The sequence below is a fragment of the Semicossyphus pulcher genome, unplaced genomic scaffold (genome assembly GCF_022749685.1).
Source record: "Semicossyphus pulcher isolate SPU_LCO1_2020_fin unplaced genomic scaffold, fSemPul1.0.p SCAF_3, whole genome shotgun sequence".
In the NCBI taxonomy this organism is placed as follows: Eukaryota; Metazoa; Chordata; class Actinopteri; order Labriformes; family Labridae; genus Semicossyphus; species Semicossyphus pulcher.
In genome coordinates this window covers 1626646-1648099 of record NW_027211704.1, presented here as the reverse complement: position 1 = coordinate 1648099, position 21454 = coordinate 1626646, and the positions used below count along the sequence as shown (strand labels likewise).

The window sequence follows — 21454 nt, the reverse complement described above, 5'->3', positions numbered from 1 at the left end:
AAACGTCAGTTAGCATTGTTTTCAAATTATCTTAAAGCAGTGTTTTCTTTATTTAAAGTGAAAACTGACATTTTAAACACACAAAAAGCAGTTTCTAGAAATCAGTAGCAGCTAGGAAGCACCGGCCACGAGCAGAGCTGTTGCTAACGTTAGCTTAGCTTGTTTCTAGCTGCTCAGTGTCCTGGGCCAGGCCAAACAGCAACGACAGCCATCATATCACATCCGTAAAGGGTAAGTCGTATACAGCTCATATGTTTTTTTTTAATCATACTGGTATCAGAGGTAATTATTGTCAGGTAAGTCTCAGTATTGGAATCGATATCTGGAAGGAAAAATCGGCACATCTGTAGCTGGGAGAGGGAGACACAGTGAGGGGAATTATGAAACCAGAGTTATATCAGGTAAGGTTGCATAAAAGGGGGGACGGACAAGGGATTAGGTAAATCTGGCTGTCAGGTATAGGTTGTCGACAAAGTGGCAGGATCAATCTGAGGGGGGGGGGGCAGGTGGAAGTGCGGTGAAGGAGGAGCCTGCCACTCAGGTCCCCCGCTCCAGTCTAAACAGCGGGAGGAAGCTGTAAATCAGACTAATGCGGCCGAGCTGTAATTCAGACCAGCAGGGCCGGGGCGCTGGCGCGGGGACCCCGAACGGCGGGAGTTTACAAAACGCCGCCGCGAGGCTTTAATCAGTGCAACGATCCGAAGATACCGTCTCCCCCAATCAGCGGGCTTCCTGTCAGTCACACAAGACTGAACCCGACCAATCAGGCTCCGCCGAGGGTCCAGACGGGCCGGCTGGGCTTTGGGCTGCTGCCAAACAAGAGAATTAGTCATCTAAACTGGAAAGGTGGAATGGGCCTTTAATTCAGAGCGTAGAGGGACGAGGTGATAGATTTGTCAAAGGTTGGACATAAAAGAGGAAAGGATCGTGTTCGACAAAGGTTCATCAGAAACATGTGGGGGAGAGATGAGAGACACGGGGGGGCAGTGGATTTATCAGAGATATTCTCAAAGTTTCAGTTCACTAAAAACTCTCTCAGTAAACCTTTAAGAACACCATGAAGGCGTCATTAAACATCAGTCAGCGTGTTTTATTAACTTAATCATAATCACATCTGTTTGCTGCCATATAAAAAACTTTCTTACGATTCCACAATCTGTCTCTGTGTCTCTGTGTCTCTGTGTCTCGCGTATCTGCTGCTGGCACTCAAACACCTCTCTAATTGCAATTACAACACCCCAGGGGCTGGAGCGATCCCTGGCAGCGAGAGAAAAACTAAGACGGGAAAAAAAAGCATCAAACTTACAGCTAGAGCATCATTTGAACTCCCAAAATGGAAAACAGATGGATAAACTTTCAAATCACTCTTTACCAGAAGCTGCTTTTTCATACCTGCATTTCACTCAAACAGGGGAGAAGGAGGGCAACGCATTCACTTAAAAGTGAGCGGAAAATGCAAATGTAGTCCACTTTATCATCAGGCATTCAAACAGACCCTTTCAACTCAGTAATCCATAATATTTCAGCTTTGATGCTCAGGAAACGGCCACAGTCTGATGGTAAAACTGAGCCGGATTCTGCTCTGGTACTTGTAGTATAGTCGGACTGGTGTGACTGGCGGGGCTACACACACACACACACACACACACACTGTGCATGTTAAAACCACATGCAGCGTCTTGGCAGCAAAGACGCTACAGCGGCAGCCAATCAATAAAACCTTGTTACGCTAATTGCAAGATCATAATCTCCGTTCCTACTTCTGCTGAATATCCAAACAGTCACTCCATTAGCCGAATTATTCCCCTGTGCAGTTTCTCCATCTTCCCCTCCTCCTCCTCCCCCTTCCACTCCCTTCCATTTCCTCCTCGTGTTCGTTTTTTTCTGTGACATATTTCTCTCAAACAGCAGTTCTGCTAAATGAATTCATAAGTCAGGGAGAAAGACATCAAAGCAAAGCATTGTCAAGGTAAAGTGCTGATGAAGTATACTGTTTCTTTCACTCTGCTGCTATGAGAAGGCATCTCTCCGCAGTCTATTATCTTTGATCACATCGCCGCGTACGAGCAAGAGAAATCCCACTTCAGGTGAAGGTCTAGAGAAACCTTAGAATAAAAATAAAGGTCTTCCACTTCCCACTTTGCGTCTCTTTCTGTGCTCGAAGGTCGGATCAAACCTCCGTGAAGACGCCGGAAAAAGCCGCAGCTTCTCGTCGTCGACTTCTACTCTTTACTACATTGTTGCGCTGACAATGGTCAGTGGCCACAGGGGCAGACAAAGAGCTTGTTGATGCCAAGACCAGGGTCCGTGACCTTGTCATTGTATCACTAACACTTTGTCACTCTGCTGGAGGGGGGGGCAAAGAAAGAGACACTGGAAGAAACAGTGCAGAGAACTAAGCAGGGTCAGGCTGCGATGCTCATGGGAACATCGATATGACAATGGCACTGACCCCGTTTCCTTGTGACTCATCACGAGAACATACCCATCTGAGCATGTCGCTATCTGATGTGGTAACTTGTCTGGAGTTACTCAACAGGGCTCATGTCTTATATGAAAGTGCCTTATGTATGAAATTTATATAGGTGATCCACATTTAATAGAGCGATAAAAGGAAGAAGTGAGAGACAGCAGAACAGTCAGAGACACACTTTCACGCAGTTTGGAGGTGGAACCACTGACCCAAATGCATTTAAATGCAACGGGGGGTAAGAGAGACGACGAGACATAGAGTAAGAGAAGTGCTGAACGAGTGGGAGTCAGAGAAAAGGAGAGATAATAAAAGCAGAGAAAAGTGAGCTCAGGGCGTTTGTTTTTATTCAAGATGGAATATATGAGAATAATACAGCTACTGTATATTTTACTGTTTCTTCAGGAATGAAACTAGTTAATAAAAAATTACCCCCGCAGCCATGTTACCCCGCTGTTACTGCAGGTCCATCCTTTATCACACGACACGAGAGTAAACACAGTTACAGGTTTTAAATGTGTTTAAGCTTCAATCAAACATCCAATCAGACTTATACAGTATTTTATGAACTATACCCGTTAATGCACTTTGCCAGTTTGTATTATTATGTATATGACATTTGGCTGCACAGTGGTGCAGTGGTTAGCGCTGTAGCCTCACAGCTAGAAGGTTCCTGGTTCGATCCCCAGTTCTGACGAAGTGGGCCTTTCTTTGTGGAGTTTGTTCTCCCTGTGCATGCGTGAGTTCCCTCAGGCCATGTCTACGCGTACATGAGCTTTTTCCTCCTTCATTTAAAAAAAAACACCCATCCACACAAAAACGCAGAAACACAACAGAAACGCTGTCATGAGAACGCCACACCAACAGGCGGCGATATAACCTCGTCATGCAAAGTAAAAGCTACGTGTGGAAAAATACCCGTGTACGTGTGGACATGACCTCGGGGTCTCCGGCTTCCTCTCACAGTCCAAAGACATGCTCGTTAGCTTCATTGGTGACTCTAAATTGCTCGTAATTGTGAGTGTGAGCGTGAAAGGTCGTCTGTCTCTGTGTGTCAGCCTTGTGATTGGCTGGCCATGAGTCCAGGGTGTTACCCCGCCTCTCGCCCAATGACAGGATAGGCTCCAGCCCCCCTGCGACCCTGAACAGGATAAGTGGTATAGATGTATAGATAATGGATGGATGGATGGATATGAAATTATGCAAAAAGTATACAAAATAATTTAATATGCAGCCATCCCAAACTACTACACATTAAGATCTAAGTGAAAAAACTTAACTCGTTGAAAGGACTAAAGAAAGCCGCCGTTTATGGATGTGCTGTTGATGTTTTCTCCCACAATGTGAAGCACAAAGCTGTCGAGAAGCTGCTCACAGCTGGATAATATTTCAGACTAATAGTGGGTGGTTGTGAAACAGCTCCACAAACACTTCTTATCTTATAAATATTTGGTAGAAACATTTTTGCTGCCTCTTTGTTTAAAACTGGAACTGGAAAGTTGCAACTTGATTGACGTCTGGCAGCATATTTCCTGTTCTGTGTTTTAATTGCTGGTGTTCTCGTACACATTAAGGCTATACTACGAGGGGAGGTATGTTACACAGTATGCTGTCTGCAGGGTTTAGGACACTTTGAGGTGATCTTCCTCCAGCTGTTTCACCACCACCCACAGTATGTGCATTATGGGATCCACAACATCCTCACAAATGAAGCGTGTGAATCATGCATGCTGATTTTGTGGAGTCTGCTTCCAGTCATTTTGCATGTGGACTCACTACATCTTTATATTCAGTGTGTCGGGTAGAATCAGGACACTTTAAGGAGGTGCAGATCAGTGGTTTTCATATTTCCTCCATCTCTACGTTTTGTTGTCTGACTGTGTGTCCACCCCCCAGGCCCTCCCTGATTCTAGCTGTCAGAGGGAAGGAGAGGCTAAACTTGGTGAAGCGGAGAATAGAGCAAGGCACATGTCAAATATGAGAAGATCTTGAGTAAACAAAGTATAACACAGAGCAAAGCAAAATCGTCTCTCATCCCATCACCGTCTTTCACGCTATTTCCCTCTGTCTCTTCCTCTCTCGCTTCCCCACCTTCCTCTCTCTGCGTCTATCTTCTCTGCCACATTTGCAATGTTTTATCTGTCCCTCAGTAATTCAGCAAAAAACATTGTGCACATCAGCACGACTTGTAATCAGTCAATCACCAGTGCAGTAAAACTACACGTGCTGAATCAAAATGGGCGATAAAAGCAGTAGTTCTTGAGATATTTGCGACAGCAAAGTACCACAGCATGAGAAATCTGTCAGATAACAGCACTATCCTGCTGAAAATCACTCTGTGGCAGACATATTTGTTGTCACAGTTATCTAATGAACCTCAAGAATCATGTAGAAGAAGCAGCACGAGCAGCTCTGCTTCTCCGTCTGGGCCTTGAGCCATTCTTTAACAAAGCAGAGCATTAAGAAATTAAGCAAAACAGCACATGCAACAGAAACAGAACTACTGTAGCCTGTGGGTCGCTTCTAATAATTGCAATTGACGGGGACAAATTCCCTGCTCTCCCGTGTATGTCAGATGGGCTTATTCCCAAACTCCACAAATCCCCCTGTCCAAACACAACCATATGGTCTCCCAGTTGTTGCGACCAGCTGTGCTCCAGTGTATCTGGAACGGTTGCCATGTAGTGTTGAACAGCGCTGACTGACTCCCCCTCCGCTCTGACTTCATAAATCCTCTGCAATGAGGCCAGAACTCACTCGGAGCGGAGCAGCGCTTTCTGCTTGGCTTTTACCAAAGTGAAAATAAAAGGATGATTGCATAATTGGGATATAACGAATTAGAATTCTATGATGGCAGAGTTAGTTTAATTGATGAATCCCAGCACTCTGTGTTCGGATCTTTTTCCTCCTACAAGCAGAAATATGACTCTGGTGTGGAGCGACAAAAACTTGCAACCTGTCCAGGCTGTTTCAAAGCCTTCAGCCCAGTGCATGCTGGGATAGACTCTGACTTCAGTGCACAATACTACATCGTATTTTTTTAAAGGAGAACCATAACTTCTTATTTGAAAGGGTTTGCTTTTAAAGATTTATCATATAATTCCTATTTTCATACTTCAAGATATTTTTTAGGAAGTTGAAGAAACATCTGAAGAGGATATTTCTGAATACAGGTCTTCAACATTCATCCAACATCTCAAGAGATTTTTTCCATTCAATATTTGTACAGACCATAGACTGTATAAAAAGATGGCCGACATGACAGCTCCCTAAAAGTGAAGCCAAACCCTCTCTATCGCCCCCTGCTGACTGGCTGCAGTATAGGTCATAAAGCCCGCCTCCTCCATGTTAACAGATGGGACATGAGTCAAACTATAAAATCAAAATACACGTCAAATACATTTTTCTCAAACATGGTTTCTGTCATTATAGTTAGTTCTTATCATGATTTATGTCACAGTGTTCATTTTTCTGACAAGTTTATTCTTAATTAGTTATTTGATGCAGTCAAAATGATGATTGACAGCTCTGTTGACCAATCCGGCTCCTGCAGCCGATCTGTTTCTGATTAGCAGAGCGGAGGACGAACGGTGAGAGGAGACGTAACTAAAACAATCACTACAGTCAGTGAAGTTTCCATTCCTGTGAACTTTAACCTCAGACCAACACAAGAAGCTGTTCTGTTGTTAAACACGCCGGCGTGCGGGATCCTTGCTGTTTTTTCGGTTATGAGATTTATAATTGTTACCATGGCTACAGTGGTGATTGCATTTTTACGTCTTTATTGTACGTTTATTATTAGACTCTGTGTTGTGATATGGACCCTAGAAGGAGTCTTTAGTGCCAACATAACAACGATTGGGGATTCAAATAAACAAATAAATCCCCAAAAATTAGAAGTATTTGGCTGTCATTTGTCTGAACTGACACTTCAGGTTGTAGGACTGAACAACGTGTTTATTATATTGTATACTTTAGCCAGGAGGAGTCTTTGATGCCGAGCTAATGGGAAATAAACCAATCTAAAACTAAAACAGAAGTATTTGGCAGAGGGACCGTCTTTACACTCCAGGTTTAGAAGAAATCTGTTCCTGTTTTTTCCACACTGTGACCACTCATACTCACATAAACATTCCTGAATATTTAAGCCACACGGAGAGGAATGCAAAGAGGAATGTTGTATTTAATGTCAGCGTGAAACACGGGTGAAATAATCCCCAAAGGCCCTCTGCTTTTCAGCTGATGTAAGCTGATGTGTAACTGTGGTTGTTTCAGCAACAATCTGTCGTCCTTCCTAACAAGCTTGAACGATGGTGGAAGGAAAATGGCTCCACAACAACTCAGGCAACAATCACTGTGCTGCACAGATGAAATAAGAGGAAACGAGCAGGTATTCCATTAGGGGCAATTTGAACTCACCTGGTTTGGCGGGAGGAACTCATGGTTGTTTTCATTCATGTACATGTTGTCACCATCAAACTGTTGAGAAAGAGGCAGAGAGAGAAATGAGAAAACATCGAGGCAGAGTCCGACACATTACATCAGGATGGAAAAGAGAGATTTTCAGTCAGTCAGTGGAGAAACAGAAACAGTGTAACACCGAGGCCTAATGACTGCGAGTCCTCGGCTTATAGACCTCTTTGCTCTGGTGGATGTCAGTAATTACAGTTCATTAGAGACACGTATAATTAGGCCCTGTCAAAGCTTGTGTAACTCGCACTCTTCGTCTCAGCCTGCCTGCAGCCCGAGACTGTAAGTGTGCGCACACCTAACTGCCTGGATCCCAAGGGTGCCACAAGGCGACAAAGAGTGATAATCACGACACTGAGATCCCAGCGCTTTCCCCCAATGGCCATCTAGTTAGCAAGTCAGCCAGCAAGTTGGCCGGTCAGATCAAATCAAAGGCGACGTTCACATAATCAGACAGCATATGAAAGGTAAGTCAGCCAGGAGTTGACCCAGAAATTGATTTGCTGTGCTACGCAGTTTGCAGCTACAGGAATTTCCAGGGACCTACTTTCTGTGTTTACTTTCAAGTCAAAGACAAGTGCTCGAGATCTTTCTGTAAGATTCACATTTTTATTGAGAGCTGTGGGAGGCTCATGCTCCTCGCTCTGATCAACACAATAGTGCGGATTTTCCATATCTGTAGAAGGGAGATGTTGAATAAAACATTACAATACAGGTTGCCAAATTCTTAAATCTTAGAAAGTCCACCAGATATAGACGCTGTTTCCCAACAAGCCAACCAATTACACGGGCAACCAAATACAAACCAATCTTTTTTGCAACCCTGAAAAACCAGCCACCAGCTAGTGATCAAGTCAGCCCTTTGTTATTCCCAAGAAGTCAAACATCAGCAAGAACCGTCACAAGAAAGGCTGCTTGAGTGGAGGTCAGGGGCAATGAATGGGCCAAATAAGACCTTTTACACTACATGTCACATTCACTGATAGCAAAGGCCTAAGTGCCAATCTCCAATCAGTATGCACATTCACCCCCCGTGGCTATGCCTTCGGGAGCAATTTGGGGTTTAGTGTCCTGCCTGGGCCAGTTAGGGATCGAACCCCCAACCTTCCAATTGAGAGACGACCGACTCTACCACTGAGCCACAGCCGCCCAAGTCCGAGTTCTGTTTGAAACCGTGTGAAAAAGTTGCGTGATGTTTGGACCAACCCAATTATGTTTTACCCTAACCCGAATGATTCTAAGCTTAATCCAAAAGGCAACTGGACTTGTTTGAAGTTCTTGAAGAAGTTTCACCTCCACCTCCAAAAGGCTTCTTCAGGTCTAAACTGACCGGTAGACGGAGCTAGAACAATAACTCAAACGATGTAGTCTGCAACGTTAATCATGTGTTAGACAGGTAAGATAGACGCTATCCCGGGATCCTGTATGACACGCAACAGACACCTCCTTTGCCGTTTGTATGAGATGCAAAAAGATACCTTGAGCATCTAAATGGGACGCCAAAGGGACATCACAAAGCGTTCGAATTTCAAGACCTGGGATGAGATCTGCTTCCGGTAAGCCAATCAGTAACATGGCTGACCATTGGCGGATCAACCCTTTACGAAACCCTGCCAACCAGCAACCAAGCTAGCGATCAAGAGGTGAGAACAGCCTTTAGCACTTTGCCACGTACAAGAGGACAGGGCAACCCCGCTAATTCCAACCTCGGAAACACAGAGCCAAGGAAGCCCAAAGGGAAGGCTTATAGGACTGGAGGAAAGGTGACAGTTTGAGGTTATACGAACGAGAAAGGCGAGGGTGTACCCCCAAGCTAATGGTGAAGGAGTGGGGTAGGGATCAAGAGTAAGTGGGAGGTACAGTAGGAAAGATGCTGTAAGTATGAAGGGATAGAGAAAGAGAGAAACAAAAACAGAGGGTGAGGACAGAGAGCACGAATGAAAGAGTCAGAGAGGAGGAGGAGGAGGGTGGTAGCAGCAGCAGTGGCAATAGAGCCTGTGGTTGTTCTGGCTGTAGTGTGATTAACACTGGGGTCACAGCCAGAGGCCGCAGCTTGAAAGACACAGGCATATAAACACACACACACACACACACACTCTCTCTCTCTCTCACATACTCCCAGAGGCCTTCCCTGCTTCTCTGTCTGACACTATTTGGCACCAGACGTTTGTGAGGAAACAAAACACACCTCAAGACTGCTCGAAGAGACTGAGATGCATTACTGCTGCTACTGTAAGGTCAAGTAACAAGATGGATACGCGCCTATTGTAGCTTACTGGAGGTGTTTCTCAAGCGTCCAACGCATCCCATCATGATGCCGTATTTCTGGACACTGTCTTTAAGCTAATTATTTTGCTGCTACGTTTAAGTCAGGTGATGTAGTAAAGAGAGCACAACAGTCTGCTTGGGGAGTTTTTTTTGGTACATTGGATGGATGAAACAAACACTTGAAATGTCGACTTTAAGTTGAGTAAGGTACCTTAGTTATGCAACATATGTTTGTTTTTTACATCATATATTTTCTTCATTAGTAATGTAACATACTTAACTAGCATATGTACACTAGCACTTAAAAGCAAACTATAATAATAATCCTAACTAAGTACATTTGATGCCTAAATCTCTCCCCACCGCGGACTACTTGCAACATTTAACACGTTAGGGCCCGTGTCCACAGCGACCTCACCAGCGCTTACTGTTGCTAGGCTACGAAAGTTGTCTGGCGACACTTCCACTTCCCTCGGTAGTGACCATTACGTCTGTTTTAAATTGCAGCTCTACACCTAGAAATTGTACCCTCAAAAAGACGAAAGAATTAGCTTCTCCTTCGCCACTGTTGTGGACAAAGCTAATACCGGAAGACCCGCCCCTTCTTGATTATGATTGTACTGTACTGTGGACTGTACTTAAATAGCGTTTTTCTAGTCTTCCGACCACTCAAAGCTGCTTTTACTCTCCATACCAGTGCCAATGTCCACTCAGGATCTATGCATTCAGACCCGATGACTATGCCACCGGGAGCATTTGTCTTGCCCAGGGTCACTTCGACATGTCAAGGATCGAACCCCCAACATTCGGATTGAGAGGTGACTGACTCTTCCTCTGAGCCACAGCCACCTGAGAAGTGAAATTGACGAGCGCAGCAGTGTTGCAAAAGTTGAACTATTTTCAACTGAGAGTGCTGTGACCTCAGTGGCAAACAGTAGCTGACGTGGAGGGCGTTTGATGCTGAAAACACAGCTGTCAGTGGACACAGGCCTTTAATGATTGTTGAATGTACTAAAGTCATACAATCTTTTAGGCGAGCTTGATTATGAAAATGTATCCATATGTTGCTTATTCATTATTGATAAATTGACCACAGAGTCCTGAATGTGCCAAACTGAAAATAGTCGTACCTACGTCTTCATTTTTTGAAGCTCGGGGTCGCAAATCAAGCTGCTGTATATTCTCCAAGTAAAATACAGTTTTTTATATTTTTGTTTCTGTCTTAAATGTGTCAAAGTCAGAGCACCAAACATACTACAGCACAAAGACAATTCCTTGCAGCGTTGTTCAATTTGAAGCCTCAGTGCTATCTCCACATTATCATTCAGCCTCTGATGGAAGCGTTACTTCGAGTGCAATGATTTCTGTCTGATAGCACTATTAGCTAGCTGGAGGAACAATCATTGTATTCTGCAATGAAAAATGAAATCACTTTCTTTATTGCTCCTGGAAAATGGTTTTACATGCTGTCCTAATCACATGGTGCCAAATGTGATGGTGTCTTGGAATGGGTTATTTTCACACCTGCAGACCAGATCTGGATAAGCAAAACAGGGTGAGTAGAAAACAATTATACAGAGTGTCAAAGAGCAAGCTGCAGTGTGTGGTTGTGCTCCTGCAGCGGTGTGAGGGAGGCACTGAGGGCAGAGTTGTTAGAATAACAAACAATATCTAAATTGAGGGGAAAGGTAAAAAATAACTTTCCCTGCCTCTTTGCGGTTAGCAAACTGCTCAGTTAAGCTAAGTGTACAGTACTCATGCTACAATTCATTGACTCGAGTGGACCGTGTCTAACAAAACTTTGCATGACCTTTGGTTTGCATTTAATTCCAGTTTAAAAGTCTGACTCTAAAGTGAAGTATTTTAAAAGTTACATTTTGGGAAACAGTCGTTTACCTTCTTTAGAGAGTAAGACGAGAGGATCGCTCCCCTTTCATGGAAGTACTGTAAACATGAAGCTTTAGCATGGACAGCATGTATGAAGTGGATGGAGCAACCCTGACGTTTGGCACTTTGGCTGTCACCATCTTTGTTTTTTTGGAACCAGAAGCGACCATATTTGGACAATTGGGTGGATACATGTTGCTATGCAACTATCCCAGTTTACAGGTTAATGTAGTGATGACTTGTGAATCACAGCTTGCCCCACCCTCAGGTATACCCAAATGGAAGCACAATTCACTGAATGAACATCATGCTGCATTAAAGAAGACCTGAAACTAGTCAGACCATCAACTCATTAGGAAAACATTTACTTATAATAATAAATATATCAATAATAAAGTAATAACTCAACTGAGAAGTAGGGTCATTTTCTCATCTGGTTTTAAACAATCCGACATCTTTTTTTAACAAGTGGAGTCGCCCCCTGCTGGCTAAGGGAAATAATGCAGATTTGTTTTTAATTATTTATATATTTTTCGTGCCTTTCATGCGTTTATTAAGAGAGAGACGACGGTGGATAGTGTCGGAAACATGGCAGGAAAGAGTGGGGATGAGAGGGCCGAGGGTGGGAGTCGAATGGGGCCGCCGCATGGAGGACTGGAGCTGATTTAACCGCTGAGCTAACTGAGCTAAACCGGCACTCCAAAAACGCAGGTTTACAGCACTCCTGCAGTCTCTTCAGTTTGAAACCAAGAGGCTACGTCCACTTTCAATATACAGTCTTTAAGCTTGAGCGAGTAAGCAATTAGCTTAGCTTAGCGCTGAGACTAGAAACAGCAAAGTACTGATAGAAGATTTTGACAGAAAAGAAGTTGACTCATGGTTCAAATCTGTTTCTTTTGTGTGTTTGAAAAGACATTTTTGTCACAGTAAAGTTAACCACATTTAAGCTTCCACACAGCTGAAGTGTCCTTGAACAGGACCCTGAACGCCTCGCTCTTTGTGTGTCTAATATTAACCTGTAGTCTGGGCACAAGGTGCTTCTCACCTGTGCTCCTCCGGCGCTCTGGTGTTCATTTAATAGTTTGACCACATGAAAGATGAAAGAAGGAAAAGATTTCGAAATGTTGAACAGATAGAGAACTTTATGAAAACAGATAACAGATATATTATTATTAAATGCAGCCAAAAAACAAGAGTAAAAATGCACTAAGTGTGATGAATAATGCACCAGGCTTTACAGCTTTGGTTCTTTCTGCCAGTCGGAGGTTGATGTTTGCAGAAATCAGACAAAATGTTGTGCATATAAATCTTTCTCTTGTGTAATCTGACTCATATTATCTTTCCGCAGAAGTCATAACGTGCCCGCTGTGAACATACGAGCGGTTGACGCAGGAGAAAAAGGGAGGTTTGTAAAAGAAGGGCGAGCTGGTCATGTCTCTCTCTCTCTCTCTCTCTCTGTTTGCTTTCCTGAGGCTTTGAGGTCATTAATCATAGCGGTCAAATCTACAGCAAAACAATTGAGCAAAGGAAAACACAGACAGAGAGAAAGAGGGGGTGAAGGGGGGAGGGAGGAGAGGGTGAAGGTGAGAGAGAGGTGGAAAGCTACGGTGAGACGGGGGGAGAGGGGAGTCATGTCGAGCGAGGGAACGAAGGAGAGAAATGTTGAGATGGATCGAGGCTTGAGAAGGAGAAGGGACGAGCAAGGCCCGTACGACTGACGCACTTGACACCACAGTCCTGTTTGCATAGCAGAAATGCAAATACATGAGGGGGAGAGAGATAGAGCGGGAGAGAATGGGAGGGAGAAAATAAAGTGGGAGAGGGGCTATAAATAGCTTTGTGTTTGCGTAAAGCCAAACCAATGTCAGTTTGATGCAGGAAGTGCACCACAGTCAGAGAGGTTAGAGAACAACTGTTGACTGGAACAAGTCAGAGCTGAAACGTAGCTTTCCAAAGCCGTCGGAGCAGGACCGACATCGACAGCGGCATCTCAGATTTACATCCTTTTATTAAACAATAAGTTAGAAATTAATTATGTTCGGGGACACGAGGGAAATAAGTTAACCCTTAAATGTCCGGTTTAAATCCTTCAGTTTGATGCATCATATCTAGTTCATGTTTCACGCTGCACATGAATCTGTTCTTATAATTTTTATTGGGTTAAGTGTGTCCTTTTGCAAGTACAGTATGCTATGTGTCAGTGGCACACTGCCATTGAAAGAAATCGCCTGTGTTCATGTTCTGTTGAATCCTCTGTATCGTGTAAAAAACAGAAAACAGTTTGAACATGAACAGATTGTTCACTCCGTCTTTTTACTGGCTGACAGAGTTGTATGGTATAGAACATTGTGAGTACCAGATGGCTTCATTTGATCACTTTAAATTGTATTTTAGTTTTGAATAGATGTGCTCCAGTCATTAAACTGACTACATCTTCTTTTATAATAATATAAAACCAAACCGATAACTAGAAGTAACAAGCAGAGCTGCACAGGTCCTTTTATTTCTTTCCTGGAGCCAATTCCAAAAGCTAAACTCTGGCCATCAGCCAGCACTGAGTAATGTATCATTGCTCCCTTTTTCACAAATTTACAACCTTATAACCTCAAAATGTGAAATTCATTGGGATAGAAAAGACAGCACAACGGCTGCCAGCCTGATGTGACTGAATTATTTACCCAGCAAAAGGTGAATTTCATATCCGCAAAATAAACGTGGATCAGTGCTGCACTGGATGCGGTTTGACATATTTGCATATTGCAGGATTCTTGCAATTTCCCTTTTGTATCCACATGGTCGGATGGCCTTATCGTGGGTGCCTTCAGATGCACATGAAGCTAAATAATTGTAATATATTTAATGATTCACTTACTTGAGGTCAGTGACGGAGCACGCACCCGCCTTACGAAAAGACAAACAGTTCTGCATCAGTTTTGTGCCAATTCCATATTCCCCCTGCAACACTTACTTTGCATTCAGCGCTCCCGCGCTGCTAACCTGCATTGATCTACACGAGAGGCTTTTCTCGTAAGGTCGCTGTGAGCCCAGCTGTGCTTTACTGTACGTACTGAATACCAAATCGCACCAGCGGTTACCGACTGCAGCCGGGGATGCTTTAGATTTAAAGAAAGATGAGGCGGGAGAGAAAAAGGAGTCCACCCTCCTTCTAGTCTCCTTTTCATGCTTACAGTGTGCGCCATCCCTCGTTTTTTCACCCCGGCGTAACTAATCTCATGTCAGTCAATGTGCCGATGGAAAGAGGCAGCAGTCAAAATACCTGTGTCAGGACTGTGGTCGTTAGAGCATTCAGTGACTCGCTGCCGGGCACACACACAGAAATGAATGCACACACATACATGCAGACATAAGCAAGGCACAGAGGGTGGGGGGATGGTGTGCTGTAAAGCAGATATGGATTTTCTGTGTGTGTGTGTGTGTGTGTCTCTGCTGCTGCATGTGTATTTCACCTTTATGTGTTCCTTATGTGTGTGTGTGCATGTTTGCATACTGTATAAACAACCTGGCTCTCAGTGTGTGCACATTGCATGCGTGCCTACGTGTGTTTGTGTAATGTATCCTGTCCAATAATACACACATTGATCCCCGCCAGATAAAGATAACAAAGTTAGACCTTCCATAATATTTATTTTCCCATAACAGACGTGCACGGCCACGCCCAGTCGTGTAACTCCATGCAGATGAAATATGGTCTTCATTACCTTTAAACCTCAACACACACAGAAAGTAGCAAGGGAGAAAAAAAACTAGAATTGCCCTTCTTTCTCGACTGAAAGAGCACGAAATGAATTGGAGCAGCTGAGATTTTTTACATTACCATGACAAATACGGCGAAATGGGGAGAGAAAAGGGAGAGATAGCGAAAGAGAGAGAGGGGGGGGGGGAGGCGAATGACGACAGACAGAAAAGGGCAGATCAGACAGAAAGAGCAAATTGTGTGCAGAAAAAAAAAATCAGCTCAATTTGTGCTCGACTGTAAGCTGTGAGCTGAGAGGAGAAATAAAATAAGGCATTTAGCTGGGGATCATGTTAAACCATGCAAGTGAACGAGTCCCCAGAGGAGAGTGTTGCCTCTCTCGCTTATGATGGACTTAATTGCCTCTATCAGCGTTAAGATATAACATTCATCTCAGGTTTATCGCTCGGCTTTATGGTCTTGTCCATCACGCTGAGGGGTTTCAAGAGGGCGGGCCACTCCTCAGATGGCACCTTAAAATAATGAGACAGATTACAGAGCAACAAGGGAAAAAGCATCATTTACAGATGTGGAAAAATGAGAGTTTCTGGTATGCGAGTTCGAACGGTTCGGACGCTGGATGGATTACTCTTTGGTTTCTGGGTCTTTCAGAAAGCACGGCGGCTCGGGCTAAAGGCACACACATCTCCCCCACCTCTGACCCCAGAAAGCTCTGGGTAGGTGTAGGGTTTCAGACGGCCACACAATCGTACCATTGTGCTGCTGTTAACACAATGAAAACAAAGCTAACACATCGCTGCCATTCAACTCCCCCCTACTCGGCCTAACCTTGACTTCCAGCACAACTCAGGTGGAACACAGAAATGGATCGGGCCAAACAGAAAGCTTAAAGGACAAACCAAAGCATATTAAATCAACATTCGGTGGTTTCAGTCTCTTAAAAGACCAAACAATCAGGAACATTTAACATAAAATCAAAGCTTCTTCTGGAGCCACGCGACGTTGACATATCATTTCATTTCTCTAAGATGTGGTTCTGATCTCCTAAAAACAGGCTGCTTCTCATCACACGAGGGCCCGAGAAGCATGTCTGCATGTTCCATTAAATCTATTAAATCCTCTTGCATTATATCATAGTGCTTACCACACAATAGGAGCCTTTCAAGGGCAGTCCCAGAGGAAGCCAACAAAGGGCCCTCTCTTTCAGGGACTAGTCGAGTAATTCAGAAAGAGCCAAACACGATTTCTCTCTCTCTGTGGATCCTCACCACCAGAACCACACGCAGCAATTTCACCAAGTCAAGAAAAGAGGAAAGGAGCAGGAAAAAGAGAGCAGCAAGATACCTGTTTCTCTTCAGCTCACAAGTGTCTTATTCAAGAAGACACTGGGCCGGCTGAGAGGTGTCCTTCCTTTACATGTCGGATTCTCTCCGACAGAAAAAGCACAAACCTAAATAAATGCCAGGCAGCCACTTGAGCCACATGATTATCTTTACATGATGCTCTTGTTCCATTCACCTCAGCAGTAAAGATTTCACCTGTTTGTGACTCTAACCTTATCAGACAAGAACGTCGATATTGGACACTTCTGCAAATCCTCTGATAACATTCAACAATCTAACTTTCTACAGTATCCACACATGAAGACTTTGGTATGCTTATGTTTGAGAAAACATTGTGTTCATTGAAATAACTTAAAATATCATCTGGTATGTTAACGGAGGGACACAGACTGCTTAGCTACACCAACTCCCCCCTGCTTCCTGCTCGCGTTGGCACATTGTTAGAATATTAATGAGAAGACAAATGAAACATAAAAACCTCACGTCACAAATAAACGTGATTCACAGTCAATATGTGGACGTACATCTATCTCAGTGAACATCGGTTTAGGGTCCACTAACTAATCAGCGCTCGGCGCCCTCAGCCCAAAAACGACCTCGGCGCTCTCAGTTTGGAATCCTGCCGTGCTCATCAATATCACTTCTCCCTCACCGACCAATCCAAATGAAGAAGCGGCGGGATGATATTAACTTTGTCAACAACAATGGCGCAGGAGAAGACAATCATTTCATATTTTTGAGGGTATAATTTCCCGGTCTGGAGCTGCTTATGACAGGACGCCATTCCCTTGGAGGAGGAAGTGCGAGACAACTTTCGCATCCTTTAAATTCCATTCCATTTTAATTAATAAAACAATATAAGATATTAACGACTATCAAGATGATGGAATTCGCCAAGATTGATCGATGTTGGGAGGATTTATTTCAGTTTCAGAGTTGCCCACTATGGACGTGAAGTTCTGAGGATATCTGTCGTATATTTGTTCCAGTCTCCTCGATGTTTAAATTTAATTTGGTCACAAGCTGAAACATACGCTGACGATAAGCTCCTTAATATTTCTGTTAATAATTTTGATGCTTGTTTGATGCATATAAGAGTGAATCAGTGTCTGAGCTGAATTAAATGTAATTCTTTGACTGTACGGGCATCACGCTGCAACTTCTGTTTCAACAATGGTTACCTGCAAAAAAAGGATTTGCAGCTTCTCTCACCTCTGGCAACTTTTCAACTATTCGACAAAAGGAGCTGATAATGAAAATAACCCGTTGATTGTCTTTCACTGCTGCTTGATGCAGAAAAGAGATTTTTTAAACATTTTCAGTGAACATAAATAAAGAGGATTGTGCAGCCTTGGCAGAGTGTGCGCTCCCTGAATGCCTCTTAGAAACATGTTTATAAAACCTGTAAATGTATGAACACAACGACACGTGTGACCTTTTCTCTTACAGTCGATTGTTTCTTGATTCATTGTGCAGCAGCTGTTAAAGAACTGTTTTCCCAAGAAACCAAGTACAGTCATTTAAAAACGCACAATATAACAAAACCGGGGAAAGAAAGCGTCTTTCTGTATTTGGGACCTCAACATGTACTTAAGTCTAAATGCAGCATCCAGCATGGTGTACGTCTGTCAATGGGGCTCAGAATAATTCACTGTTCTTTCATTCACTGCCATGCTGACTCCACATCCAGCCTCTGCCACGAGCATTCAGGCAGAATTTTTTATTACCAATCTAATTGCACATTCCACCCTGACAAGAGCTCATTAAACCTTAATTATACACATGTTGTTTTCTACAAACATCTCCATTTGGGTCTCTCTGCCTTGTAATTGTTCAGCAGGGACAACCAGTTGAGATTTCGCAGATTGAGGGAGTGAATGAGAGAGAGCGCGAAAAGAGAGAGAGAGAGAGAGAGAGGGAGAGAGGAGTGTCTGGAAGTAGGTCATGCCTCTCCATAAACAAGGCATGGTTTCTAAAATAATATACCCATCCAGTGGAAGTAATGCTAAACAACTGAGCGAATGTGGAGCTCATGTAATATTTACAGAGCACTAATACATAGATGGCAGGTCTTTTTCTCAGCAGCTCCCCCCCCTCCCTTTCCGAAGCCAGAGGTTTCTTTTTTCATGTTTTTTTTTCCTCTTGCCATTTGAATTTCAGAGAAAGCCAACTACACTGATATATCTGGCAGGGAGGGGGGGATCGGGGGGTGTTAAGATGTTGAGTTTCCCTCTCTTCTCCTCTCTCGCTCTCTCTCTCTCTCTCTCCTCGTCCTCCTCCCCATTGTTCTCCCCACGTTGGCTTTGGCTGTGATGTTTTTTCACACATTTGTCACATTTTAGCGAGGGGAAAGTGGGCCTTAATCCAGACTCTTTGAGGCATGGGCGATGATATTACTGTGGAGAATCGGCCTTTTAAAGACTCCTTTAAACTCCAGCTGGTGCTGTAAGGTCACCGAGCGCTTGTTCGACGTCGGGCCCAGCGTGATGCTCCTGGGCTCGGTGGACTAACTGGCTGTGTCGACTCCGGGCCGGGCCGCTCTGGGCTTTTGACAGAGCCTGGCAATGCTACTGCGAGAGGGAAGGAGAACCCTCTCCTGCGTGTGTGCAGGTCCTGTGAGGAAAATACCCTCGGCTGATGAGTGTGTTTGATATACAGGACAGAAGCCCACCTGATTGGGCCACTGAAGAGGGATGACTGGGCGTATAATTGGCATACTTATTAATTAATACTAAGCCAGACAATGTATCAAGGCCCCATTCAAACTCTCCAGAGCTCACGGAGAGTATTTGTGCTTAAATTAACCTGTCCAATACTCTCTAGTGTCAACGTTCTTTCACTTTTTAATATGATAGTAAATTAAATATAAAGTACTTTTGAGCTGTTTGTTAGACAACCAGTGTATTTAAATGAGTTAGATTGGAGTCAGAGAAATCATAATTGGTGTGTGGATCTATTTAACCCGACAAACATAAAATATAAATTGATGGAAATAAAGGTGAGCTGCATAAAAATCCATTTATTATAAATACGGCTTATGTTGTTCAGTGGCGCGTGGGGCTGGAGCCAATCCCAGCTGTCATTGGGCGAGAGGCGGGGTCACACCCTGGACTAATCGCCAGCCAATCACAGGGCTGACACACAGAGACAGACGACCTTTCACCCTCACACCTACGAGCAATTCAGAGTCACCGAAGAACCTAACGAGCATGTCTGTGGACTGTGGGAGGAAGTCCACACAGAAAGGACCGGGACTCTAACCAGGAACCTTCTAGCTGCTAGCCACTGCACCACTGTGCAGCCCATGATGTAAAAACGTCTGATGTAAAGCATAAAAACGAAGCACAGTTCAGTGGATTAATTTGTATTATCATTAAACCAATTGATCAATCTGTGTTTATATAAAGTTTTCTCATGATACTAAACAAACATGTAATATTATATTGTCTATATTGTCATATTGTTTTCATCCATGTCACCTAACACTACTAGATTGATCACTTTATCTGCTGCTATCACTAATCATAAGAGTATTAATGAGCGCCGTATCCATGACACCTCCATTTGAAATCCTCCTGACAGTGTGAGGGGGCATGAAATGAGACGTCTGACACAGGCTGTCCCGTGTCACCACCACTTAGCACCCAAAAAGCATCAAGTGTCCGCGCCGAGCCTCTCAGCCATCACGCGGGACCTTCTCAGCCTGTCACTGTTGACACTCACTGTATGCATGGCTGGTACTCACCCAGCAGCTCCAAACAAATAGCCTGCCATCAGATCACTCCAGCTTTGCGATATTACAATTATCTTGGCAGGATTTTTTCTTTATTTCTTGCAGCAGGCATTTGTTTTGTGTCTGCGTTTTGTTTGTTTATACAGTTGGTTCGTTAAAATATTCCATTCTTAGCACAATTACAGTGAAACATCACTCAGCTCTCGCCAACATCAAACACACTCACTGTACGGTGTGATGTGAGCCATGTCAAGATAAACAAACATGACATATTAAACTGGGAAATGAGTCACTCTTATTATCCCACCAAAATAAATGTGGAAAACACTAATTATAACAAGCTGCTCCTGATCCTGACTGATTCACCCCTGTTCTCTGGCTGCCTGTGTATGCATGTACAGTATGTGTGTGTGTGTGTGTGTGTGTGTGTGTGTGTGTGTGTGTGTGTGTCTGTCACATTTTTCTCCTGCTGCCGCCTTAATAGGCAGTCTCTTAGATATTCGCTACAGAATTGCACTCATGCAATATTAATATCACACCAAAATATGGAAGCAGGAGCCCCCACTCCATCTTTCACTCCCTACATAATTGACTATGCAAGGCTCCAAATCAGCATGGAAAGAAAGAGAGGAAGAGACAGAGAGACAAAGAGGCAGAGTGGAGAGAGAGAGAGGGAGCGAGAGAGAGGGAGAGAGAGACATGTAGAAGCCAAGGGAGGCAGAAAGAGAAAGAGGAGTCCTGAAACGATCCTGTCATCTTTGCACTATAGCACATTCTCAACCTTCACCCTATGTATCACTGTCAAGCCAGCCGAGCTAACACAACAGCAACAATAACAACAACTACAACAATAGCTCAAACTGTTTGACTCCCTGCTAAGAAAACACTGATGCTCATCCAACCGGAGCTAAAGCAAACCTCGAGTCATGCAGCTCTCAGATTCATTGTGCATCACCTGAATCTTTTTATACAGATATCTGTAGTTTGATTACTGATGGCAATGACTCTATTGATTCCTGTGGTTCAATTATAGATGACAAAAACTTTGCTGTCTTTATGAGTGAGATAATATTACTCTCGAGTCAGTTTGCTGGGAAGGGAACCAGGAGGCAATTAGTTTAGCTTAGCATAAAGATGCAGCAGCTAGCAAGACTGTCTATGGAATCCATTCAGATCACTAATTAGCATGTTACATCTCTCTTATTTAAAGTGAAAATCTCAAAGATCTCAGTTTCGTTCTCTTTGGCGCCACCTGTGGTGATAAACGGTAACTGCAGGAGCACACTTCCCAGATATCCAGACAGTGCTGCATGTGTGACGTCCACGGTCAGCTCCGGTTGTAACTCTTGATTTTCCTGGCTGACGGTCGCTTTCCTTTTCAGACTGTTTGCTTCATCTGAGCGTCGAGTTTGTTTCTTCTTCTTTGGATTTTCACTTCTTGTTGAAGTTGTTTCTGTAGTCATCCATCTTTTCTTTGTTTGTTCAGCCATAGTAGATTACTGTTTACTCGCAACACTTGCAGAGAGCGGAAAAGCAGCCGCTTAGCTCCGCCTACCCTCTCTGGCAGA

General features: G+C 43.8%; 1 protein-coding gene across 3 annotated transcripts in view; it reads right to left on the bottom strand.

Moving 5' to 3' along the window:
- tox2 (TOX high mobility group box family member 2) overlaps positions 1–21454 on the bottom strand; it is a 136765-nt gene that overhangs the window by 48139 nt on the left and 67172 nt on the right. For all 3 annotated transcript variants that reach the window (XM_069678994.1, XM_069678993.1, XM_069678995.1), the window contains exon 3: positions 6890–6949. In XM_069678994.1, the coding sequence (XP_069535095.1) occupies positions 6890–6949 (60 nt within the window). The remainder of the gene's footprint in view (positions 1–6889; positions 6950–21454) is intronic.